The sequence below is a fragment of the Pundamilia nyererei genome, unplaced genomic scaffold (genome assembly GCF_000239375.1).
Source record: "Pundamilia nyererei isolate P.nyererei 1_Seehausen unplaced genomic scaffold, PunNye1.0 scaffold00016, whole genome shotgun sequence".
Classification (NCBI taxonomy): Eukaryota; Metazoa; Chordata; class Actinopteri; order Cichliformes; family Cichlidae; genus Pundamilia; species Pundamilia nyererei.
This window is the reverse complement of record NW_005187417.1, coordinates 3301151-3312813: the sequence shown is the minus strand read 5'-3', so window position 1 is coordinate 3312813 and position 11663 is coordinate 3301151. Positions and strand designations below refer to the sequence as shown.

The 11663-nt window shown below is 39.3% G+C and overlaps 1 protein-coding gene across 1 annotated transcript in view; it reads right to left on the bottom strand.

Moving 5' to 3' along the window:
- Positions 1-11663, bottom strand: part of cacna1bb (calcium channel, voltage-dependent, N type, alpha 1B subunit, b) — a 233897-nt gene that overhangs the window by 211227 nt on the left and 11007 nt on the right. Inside the window, exon 4 of the mRNA XM_013908920.1 lies at positions 10283-10422. Coding sequence (XP_013764374.1) covers positions 10283-10422 — 140 coding nt within the window. The remainder of the gene's footprint in view (positions 1-10282; positions 10423-11663) is intronic.

Genomic DNA, 11663 nt, shown 5'->3' with positions numbered 1-11663 from the left:
GGGGCAACCGTGAATCAAACATTCAGATAAATAAATGAAAACAACTGGTCTGGCATTGTCTCTCTGGACATCACAGTGGGATTATTGTTCTCAGAGCCTTAGGCCGTGGTTGCCATAGTGTCCACACAGGCACTAAAAGGCCATGGGAGGCTTTAGTCAATAACAGTGACTGGTTATCAAAAAGGGCGTGCCCCCAATTTGGACAAAGGACAGAGATCTAAACGCAAAGCATACCAGGTCTGCTGGATTACCCAGGAGCCAAGGCCTTTAATTTCACCTGTTTTTGTATTATTCCATATTTACTATGTGTTTCTCCTTTGTGTGGATTTTTTTTGGTGTATGTTTTAATTTGTGAACCATACATCTGAGTATTTGTATGGCCTTGCTGCAAATTAACTCTGTCATCACTTCATAAATTCTAAATGTAAAAGAAGCCACAACAACCAATCCAATGACTGCAGAATTCCTGTGCACAACACATAGTTTTGTAAGTCCTCTAACACAAATGTTAAGTTGTGTTAACTTCACAAATTAGTTTCTTCTACATAAATCTGCTCTATTTCTTACTTTTGTTGCAGAAGTTATCTATAGTACCTATCTACCTAATACTTTACAAGTATGTATTTCATTAATGAAAAGTTGCACGCATCTTTATCTATTCAAGCAGGGCAGTACATAAACATATATACAGTGGTTGTTTCTTTAATTTATTGTCTTAGTTTGTCAAACTGGGGAAAGATTTCGAATGCCATTACACACAACGTCATTTCTGCAAACTAACATCTGTAAATATGCAAAGTGGACTTTGTTTTCCTGGCAAACATGCAAACCGCTATCGCGAGTTTGCTCAAAAACTTTTCTGCTGTTTTCCCTCAAATATTTGCTTATTCAACTTTTACAGTGTAGCCATCTTCATGAATATGAAATAACAGATGTAACACTAACACACTGGATCCTACGCTCATCTCACAGTCTTCTCACAGCCTCACAACCATAATCTACTTCTCCTACAACTTTCCGTAGTTTTTACAGTAGCTGGCCCATTGGTGTAGCGAAGATAATGGAAGGTTGTGATAAATGCGTGCATGTTTGTTTTATTTTAAATTACAGCCTTTGATTTTATTTTAATTTATGTTTTCTAGTAAACAATTACTAATAGATTGAAAGTAGCAGGCTGTACTGTATCAGATGGGTTGATTTTTAGTGTTGACTGCAAAATTTGTCCTTTCCATCTATTTTCCTCCACTTATCCAAGTCCTTCCCAGCTGTCATAGGACAACAGGCACAGTACATGCTGGACAGGTCTCCGATCTATCACAGGCTTCACGCTCACACGCACACCTGTGTTCAGTTTTGTCAGGGACCTATGCAGGCACAAGGAGAACATGCACAATCCACACCAAATGTACTATTCAACAAATGAAATGCAAAATTAGGCATTAAATCTATTTTATAGACCCAGTACTGTAATATATGTGCATACAGCATGTTAAATATGAGGTAGGGCCTCCTCTGGGCGTGACACAAGCTGCCACCTGTCTCTGCATCAACAGCCCAAGTGTCCGAATCCGTTGTTGAGGATTTGCTCTCCGTTCCTGGATGAGTGCCCTGCAGTTGTGCAACATCACTGATTGTAGCTGCCTCTGATCAAGGCATTGTCCTGCCAGTACAGTCACAGGGTGGAGCAGCTCATCTCCACCAAAAACAATCAGATGATAGATGGTGCTGTTGTGGACATGCAGCACTGACATGCATACCAGCATCCAGTATGTCAACGGCCTGCGATTTATGTTTGTACAAAAGTATTCCTGTGAAAGATATGATGACATTATACGTGACTCAAATATGTCATTTTAGTCCCTAGCATCTTGGTCACCTGAGGGTTAAATTGCATTGATATAATATGAGATTAAGAATGAATGCGGTGAAGATTTTATCTGTGTTTTTATAATTCTCACTTTATAATGGCAAACACTCCAGAAAAGAAAGTGTTTTTCTAAGCAGAGCAGGCTTCCCAACCTTTGTCTTTATGTCACGGACGCTGCTGTGCTCAGCATGTGAGTGTCCGTGTCTGGCTCCTCATCAGGGCTCCGTGTTCCTGAGCAAGCTAGCTCAGTGTTATATTGATTAAGCCTGTGGCAACACAGGCAGATTTATTCTCTTATTAGGAGCTCCTAATGCCTGATCAGGACAGATTAAAGGTCTGCCACTGCCTTCAGCTACACTATCATTTAGACCCTCTCATTAGGATTGGATGGCTGTATCAACATAATTAGCCTGAGGACGAAGCACTGGAACTGTACAACTGGCAGACAACAAACACTGATTCCCAGCATAGTGGGAAAGTGGGAAAATAAGCTATTGACTTATTGATGACATAAGATGATTAACAGAGCATGACTGAAAATATTTTAATTCCAGGGAAAACAGAATTACTTATTTCTCCATATCCTGCAGTACAGCCACAGCCACATCCTGTCAGAATACATCCTACATTAGACTTCAGCCCAAGGAGATCAATAGAAACTACAACCAGTCGCTTTTGACTGATTGCCTGGCATTTTTAATATACATGTTTTATCAATCATTTATGCAGCTGCCACTAACATCCAACTGAAGGAGCATTACGTTTGTTTTTGATTGATTTTTCTTTTTTTTAAACTCTTGCTACACAAACTGCTTTCATTTTATTATCGTTTCATCACCGAGATACTCTGCAAAAATACATTTCAGTGGATGTAAATGCAACACGTTTAAATCAGGGATATTAAAACCACCAGTTTAAGGTAATATATGCACTTACAAATTCACAATACTTTTTTTTTTCTTAGTAGCTAGATTTGATTTGATTTGATATTAGTATTTTGATTGGTTTAAAGTTTGGATTTATTTTGCATACTCTCACATGTTTTCATAATTTTTTCAGTTTTCTGATAATTTACTGGACAAATAATTCAAAAAGCATAGGTCTCATCATGTGGGAGAGACGTATTAAAGGTTTCCTTTTTCCTAGATTTTGATATTAGCTTCATCTTCCAGCCGCATGTCAGAATAATTTTCTAATGGCTTGGTTACACTATAGTAAAAGTAGGATGGTAACCTCCATACAGCTGGAAATAATTTGCTGTCAGAGACCAACTGCAAGTAATTGTGGTGACCAACTGGTCACCAAGAGGTTGAACATGTAACACCTTCAACCTCATGGCACCTGCTTTAAATCAGAAAATGACTGCATGTCGCCTGGTGGGAGGCAGTCTGCTTCCAAACAATCAGTCTCTCTGCCGTCACACTCAGGGCATTTTCACATGTATAGTTCATTTGCTCTTGTCTCAATCACTTGATGACTTTGTAAACTTGTAGCTTTTTCTCATGGTTTGGTTTCCTTTCACACTGGAAAAAACTGAATACCATGCATCACTATATACCATGTGACAATGTTTAATCTGCTTATTGGTGAGATGTGCCTGCAGCGGGAACAACAAAAGCAAACACAGGAAGAAGATGTGTTCTGGCCCAGTGGATAACCTGGAGAATTTACACCTTTCCTACTATAAACAAACTATTCTGGAGTTCATTTGAAACTAGACCAAGGAGCATAACTATTAAGCCTGCGCCTAGAAGCGTAAGCCATCTGCGATTTATCTCTTTGCTAAAGGAGATTTGAATCAACTGATTGTATTCCCATATGTCCTGCAGAAACTACATTTATGGAGGACTTCCTGTTTCAAACATACGAGGTTCTGGTGGGATTTGTGAATGTGAGAAGTTAATGTGAAATTCTGTGTACGTAGAACAGGTAACTGACTTTGTCTTATTACTATTTTATCATTGTCTTGGCAGACCAAAGTTGCTGCGAGTGGTCAAAGACCTGGTCCCTGTTTTTGAAGCAACCATTTTAAAAGGCACAAAGATCACAAATTCATTGCACAAAATAGTGCTATTTTAGTCAGGTGGGAGGCACCTGACTGTGGATGACCATGTGGAAAAGTAAGAAGTTCAATAGTTTCGTTTGTTCGTTTGTTCGTTTGTTCGTTTGTTTGTTTTTTAAATCAAAATAGAAGTTGGAGACTTGTTAAAGTTATGTAAAGGTAACAAAAAAGAAAAAAAAATTATGCACAGTATCAGTTCACATAGGTCTGCAACTAAAGTTAAGCTACAAACTGATAACCTGATGATCAGATCACATGATCTCAAGCAAGCCTACATCAGATGACGGCTCAGCTGACCTAATCAGTGTCAGGTGTCTTGTCACTGAGCCCCACTCTGGTCTAAGCTGGGGGCGTCTTGCGGCTCTTCATTTGATTCTGACTGAAATAAAGTTGATTATTTTACTTGAAAAAAACCCCACATAAGTAGTTAATATTAAGACTTATCTTAATAAACTGATATAATATACGCCCATACAAAAATGTAGAACAGGGATTTTTGTTTTTTTAGTTGATTAACAGGGAATTTTTATGAGTGTATTATTATGATCACTAATTCTTCCCTATATTGACAACACAGAGTGAAGCAGAGGCTTTTTAACACCCAGGTGAGCAGTAAAATCCACTTAATCCTCTTAAATTCATCTAAGAGGGGTGAATGTCTGAGGACATGTGGTTGGCCTTCTATCATTTGCCATTAGGATCATTCATCCGATTCCTCCTCCTGTGACCCAGTGATCCATCCAGAGGTGATCTGATTGATTTCAGATTGATGTGGGCTCAGTTCGAACACCTTCATCCCGCCCCACCCCCGCCTCAACCCAACCCCGGTCCCACAGGGGCGTGTCGAGCAGAAAACAAACAGCGTGTCACACACAAGCTCGCACACACACACACACACAGAAACCCCCGATTACATCGAAGCACATTATCTACTGAGGTTGCTTGGCAACCAAACGGAGACACACACATCACAACATAATGGCTAATTTGTATCCAGCTGTGTCAGCAACGGGTAGACAAACCTGAAGAGCCATTTCTCTAGCTTTAGTTTCTGGAGCAAAGAAAAGCCCTTCAAATAAAAAGCTGGTTTTGATACACTGTAAACAAAAAGCTATTGATTGAAATCAGTGCATAAAAGTTTAAAATGCATAAAAAACATACTTCTTTATGGCTTATTAAGCATAAAGACCAAAACACAATGCAAAAGTGTGATCACCACTGCCATTTTCAGATGCAGATAGTTAAGGATCCCATCAACTGTCTCTGAAGTTAAAGCTATTGTAATGTTTTACAGTCAACCATGGCTAACATGCAGTACTTTTCAACAGTCTTGAGCAATCATTCATTTCCCTATACTATTTAGAACTTAAAAAACAAACAAACAAAAGCATACATAAGGACACATAAGATCAGTCTGAGGACAGGTTATAACCACCTGACCTATCTTACACTGTAGGTTGGAAATTATGTTTCCCAGGTGAAAAATGACCAGATGACCAGACAGTTCTTCAGCGTCAATCATAACAGGTTTGTAAATGTCAATAATTAATAAATAGCAATGAAAGTAACTTTAAACTACACTGCAGGATACCTTTAAAAACACATGTTGTGCTCTGAGTCTGAGAGACTCTGATTATTAAATATTGTGGCCAATGACATTGAGACCTGCTAAAAAACAGAAGAAGACGTCAGTCGACATGCCTCTGTATGCTCTGATCTTCTATCTGATCTTCTAACAGAAACTCTTTGCCTCAACAAGTACAGCAGGGAGAGAATAAATGTAATCATAGATTCTAACTATTTTCCTGATTCTATGCCAAGTGAAGGCAAAAGAAGGTCTGAAATGTGCTCTTTATGGCATGACACGACTGAAAAAGAATAACTGTTCTGAGACGCATGAACCAAATCTGTCATTTGAGCCTCCCTTACCTGCATTGATTCCAGCTGTTGTGTTTTTATTGTCACCTGTCAACACTTACAGCCCTGTTCTGGTTTCCATTTAAAATCCAGCTCAATTTATTCCCTTTATTGACATTTTGAAAAAGCCATTAGCTATCACCGGAGTCCAATCAAAAGCTCATAGAGTACGAATGCCGGACATCATCTCTCTGGGCATGCATTTATTAAAGCAAAACAGGCATTTATCAGCACGTTTCTAATATTGTATGACTGCTGGTTGGGGACATTGTATTGATACTCTAACCTGACAAAAATCAAATATTTGTTCCCTCCTGGGAGTCACTAGTAACCCAGTCAACATGGATCAATATCATATTTGAAAAACTGCAATTTCTCCAATGGCCACATGAGGCTGGTTCCAGAAGTGAGTCATTCCCCACAGTTTCCACATTAAAATGTCCAACTTGTTTACAACATTCACAACTCATTTACACCTTCATGACAAACGTGTGTATTCAGTTTTTCCATAAATCTGCCTTTTAAATTGCATTTTGTCTTAAATGTATGCATTTGAGAGCATTTCCATTGTCTTTACCTGGCAAAAAAAGGCTTGTTGTGTGATTTGTACTTAAAAGCCCATCAAAGAAATCTGTGCTCCTATTTTCATAGTTCACCTTCTTATATTTTATCTGTACATTACTGACATCTGAGTCTTTCCAGGTTTGCAATCATGACCCTAAAACTCCACTGTAACATCCTAACACAGTCAGTTCTGGCTTGCAATGGCGACAATGCTAAAAAAAACTGATGGGCACTTTACAGAATAATGGGTGGAGTCACAGTGGCTACATCTATCTTTCATATGCATTTCAATATCAACATTAATGGGGTTTTCCAAGCTCTGGGTAACATGTTTGTTAGGCTATGATTTCATGTTGAGTTGAGGACACAAGTGCAGATGCATAGAGGCAGGTACAGGTGAACTTAAAGTGAGCTGTTCATTACCAGACCAGTCGTTGAAACAAAAGTCTCAAGGGGAACACTGGAAACAAGGAGCAATCTACACTGGGGAATACAGGCTAATGAGGTATGGAAACAGGTCCAAATGTGGGAGTGGGAACACACCTGAAACTCAGATTAAAACAAGACTGGGGAAAGTAAAACAGTACACTAAACACATGGGACAAGGACTACCAGGAAAACAGGAAACCAAACTGAAGGAGACTTGACACAACAGGGACAAAACAGAATTAATGCACTAAGCAAAAAGATACATGAATATAAACTCAAGGAAAACCAAGAATAACAGATTTATATACATTTACCAAAAAAACAACAACCTCTAAATCACTGGGTAACAGAGCCAGGACCATAACAATGTTATCTCAGAGGACTCCAGTGTTTGGATAAATATCTGTGTCCTTATGGTAAAAATACACTTCTTACTGCATTACCAAATCCCCTAATGAAAGACTGTGTCCTACTCGCTTTTAGGTGGAATAAATACAGCAAAATGTTAAACTTTTTAAAATGCGTTTCATAAAAACACTAAATGTTCTGGCACTGAGTGGCTCTAACCACAGGGCACACGATTGTTTACATTGTGCCAGTTTGTGGGTTTTTATTGTGCTCTATAAACAGGAAGTTGGTTAGGACATTAATTCAAGTCTGTTCTGTTCATTTCCAGCTCCAAAACACATTTTACTCATGAACTCTGTTTGAGCAGCTTTGAATTATTCACACTCAGTGATGGGAATAATGGCGTTACAAGTAACGGCGTTACTTTTTTTCAGTAACGAGTAATCTAACTAATTACTATTCCTATCGTTACAACGCCGTTACCGTTACTAACAAGAAAATGTGGTGCGGTCCCGTTACTATTTTTCAACAAACAGACGGTTGAAGCTGTCTTCAGTTTACAGTATCTTATATCAGTTGCACGGAAGTAGCTGTAAGTAATCTGGACGCTACAGCTTTGAGCAGCTGCGCGCGGTCCCATGGGTGGCAATCACTTTCTTGCAGACGATCACTTTTTGGCACAACACCTGGAGCTAAGGGGGCAAAACAATCGCATGAGTGCTGCTGTTTGACTGAGGAAGAATATAGTAGTCGTGGTAAGTCAATCACATGACCACTTCAAGACAAAGCAACAAGGTGATATAGTTTTTAAATTGTGTTGATAGGCCACGCAAAACCAGAGTCATGATAAACAATATATACGCAGCATTTTTTCCTGAATAGTTTCGTCACGTTTACTGTCTAAGGACAGCGCAGCAAGCACTCTCTGCTTATGAGCAAAAAAAACAAAAAAACAAAACAAAAAGAAAACGCCCTTTCGTGTTGGTGGAGAAATGCACCATGTCAACCAATCAAAAAATGATATGGCAACATGACATTTGGTTGTTTAGGAAGACGGGGAAGTTTTAGGAGTGATGATGAGAGAGAGAGAGAGAGAGAGGAGGGGGGAGAGAGAGAGAGAGAGAGAGTTTTGAGATGTGAGATATTTGTTAGGTTTAGCGTGTTTGTAGTGTGTAGTTAATGTGTTGTCTTGTGTAGTTAGTGTGTAGTGTTGTGTAGTTAATGTGTTGTCTTGTGTAGTTAGTGTGTAGTGTTGTGTAGTTAATGTGTTGTCTTGTGTAGTTAGTGTGTAGTGTTGTGGATAGTTTTGTGTTGTGTGTCAGAACAATGAGGCGACTGCTGTCTCCAGGTAGAAACAGGAGTGACACACCTGCTGCTGTCAGACCTGCAGGTATCAGGCTGTGATGTTCTCCTTTATAGTGGACAGAAATTATTGTTTTGGAGTGGCACAAATAATTTGTGGCATCTTATTGATGCAGAACAGCTGATTGTTATACAAATAGTTTGAAATGGTTATTAAAAAAGCTAAAAGTTAAATGGCTGCAAACAACTTTGTTGTTTGAAAAACTTATACGTATGATTTTAAAATTGACGATTTATATTTGCATTTAAAGTTATGAAGTATGATTCATTAAACATGTTTGTGGTTGTTACAGTAAAAATATAACTTTTTTTTTACTCAGAGTTTATGTTTTCTGTCTGATTTTAGATCAGTTGTGTTAATGCACTATGTCAAAATGAAAACATAACTGTAAATTCAGACACGTGAGGTTGTGCTGAAAAGGATGATACCAAACAAGGCGAAGTAAATAGTTTTTAAAGCTGAAATGTAGAGGGGAACTCAAAAGTAGTAAAAATGGCCAATTATACCCTGGACCCCAGAGGGTTAAACATTTTTTTTAACGTAACGAAATAGTTACTTTTCCTAGTACCGGTATTTAATTACTTTTAGAATATTGTAACTCAGTTACTTCTCTGAAGAAGTGACTAGTAACTATAATTAATTACTTTTTCAAAGTAACTTGCCCAACACTGATCACACTAATCTGCCTTATTATAACAATGCCCCCGCCCCAAGAAACACTCACAAAAAACCCCAAAAACACATAAATACTGTATACTTTACTTTATATATACTGTATAAGACAGACTCTTTGTCCCATAAAGACAACATTTCACCCTTAAAGACAAGCTTTGACATATTAAAGGTGGCTTCCATGTGTAAGCAGCTCAGAAGCACTTTATGATTCATGTCTTTTGAAGAAATAGAGGTAATGACTGACATGTAAACCTGAAGACTAAACTCTTGTATCTGACCACAGTAAAAACAACACCAACTTAGAAACGTATTAATATCCTTACACCCTCTTCCTGTATTACACTGTAAGGACTTCTTACATCATCAAAAGGGAGTACTGTACTGCCCTAAGCTTTGAAATCCTAGCAGTAACTACTCAGTACTATTGGCTTGACCGTGTTCCCTGTCACTGACTCTTCATGGCTCCCCTCTGATGATAAGAAACACAGGCTATTACATCCCTGCAAAGGCCTAGAGCCTCAATGGCTTCCCTGCCGAGAAGCCACCAAGAGCTGCTCAAAAGAGGAAGAAAAGCTTTCAACAATAAAAGCATGTGTCACAGAGCTCACTGCGCCCCACTTAGCTAACAACTTCCAGTGCAGACATGCAATTACATCTGAAACTTATATAAAATGTGAAACATGCAGAATATTGAATATTGTACAGCCTAAGGTGGTATGTCAGCCCCGCATCAAAAGAAGGCAACCTCAAATTGTTAGAAACAAAGATGGAAGCCGCTCTGCGAGGACATGGCGTCTGTATGGTGTTGCCCAGGAACAGTGTTGAACTCAAGGACAAAGGCTAAAACCAGCAAATGCTCACATCGCACTCCTTTCACTTCTTTCACAGGCTCGGGTTACTCGTTGAATAACAGACATGCTTGTGGGCACATGATCTAACTGGAAGGAGGTGATTCCACTACACTCCCTCTCAGGGTGCTCACAGATATGCACAAAAGAAACCACTCTTACTGCAATGTTTCCATCTCCAGCTGACACCCAGCGGGCGAGGGACTCACCCCGTGAGGACGACCACGAAGTCCATTACATTCCAGCCATTGCGGAGGTAGGAGCCTTTGTGAAATGCGAAGCCCAGGGCGATGATCTTAATGGCGGCCTCAAAACAGAATATTCCAATAAAGTAGGGCTCTGTGTCGTCCTGCAGAAAGACAGAGAGAATCAGAGAGGGGATGAGACCAGCAGAAGAATATCTTTTTGTTGGAGGTAGGAGAGTGTTTACTGAAGCATTAACTCAAAGAGCAGGGGGTGAATAAAAGACAGGGAAAAAACTTCTTTCACTTTTTATGCCGGCATGAGCAGAAATGCAGGAATTGAAGCTCTCTTTTGGATGAAAAGACAGTAAATACTGGGAAAACAAATATCCACAAACGCAGGATGATCGTATGGGGGTATTGTAAATTAATGGCGCCCCAGGCGTGCACATTTAATGCATTCAAACAAAAAAATGTAGCTTCAAGTGAATGCAGACAACTACATGTGCAAACAAAAAATTAAACAAGCTGTGTGTTCTGTTAAAATGTCACATTAAATATCATCAGTGCTGCGTGACTCCAAAAAAAGGGCAACCTCTGCTGAGGCCATGCAACAGGGCACTTTAAATGGAATAGAGGGCCTTTCTGTCTCACCAGTGAGGTAACAAAACCAAAACTAGAGGTCAGGTAGAGTATCTGGCACTAAGAAATGGCCACTTAGGCTGACCAGAGAGGCATTTGAGGTACTTAGCCTGATAGGGCAGCAACAACAAAGGCACTTGGCCATTTCTTGTATGACATAAGAGAAAAATAGGGAAGGGAAATCTTGCTGCGATTATGTTGGTAGATGGGCAGAAAGAGGAAAAGGTGAGGTGGGGACTGACCAGAAGGTCACTTAAAGTACTCGTGTAGCATTTGAGGTTCCTAATAAAGAATCTGATCCAACTGAAAGGAGTCTGAGTGCTTTATTTGCCCTTATTGTGTAAAATACAAGGCAAATGAAAGGCACCTTCTTAAGATCCTAACCACAGACTGTATATAAAAGATGGATGTAGCCACTATAATGTCATTGAATGGTTTGCATGGTGATTTGGAGCCAGACATAAGAGATGGATGGATGTCGCTGAGAAACTCTCATACAGTTTTTACTTGTGACTTGTGAAGCTGCTAGAAAGCACAGCCTTGTTCTTTGTCTCTACTCTTATTGTGATGAACATTTACAAAAAGAAACATCCTGATATGTTAACTAAGTCTTACAACCAGCTATTGAAGCAACAACCACATCAGAAAGGTGTTTACTGAGATCATGGATCATGAAATGAGCAGCTGAGCCATTTTTCCATAGATATCTACAGAGCTGCCCCCTGCTAACCATGAGAAAAAATTCAGGTATAAGACCTCAGATTAA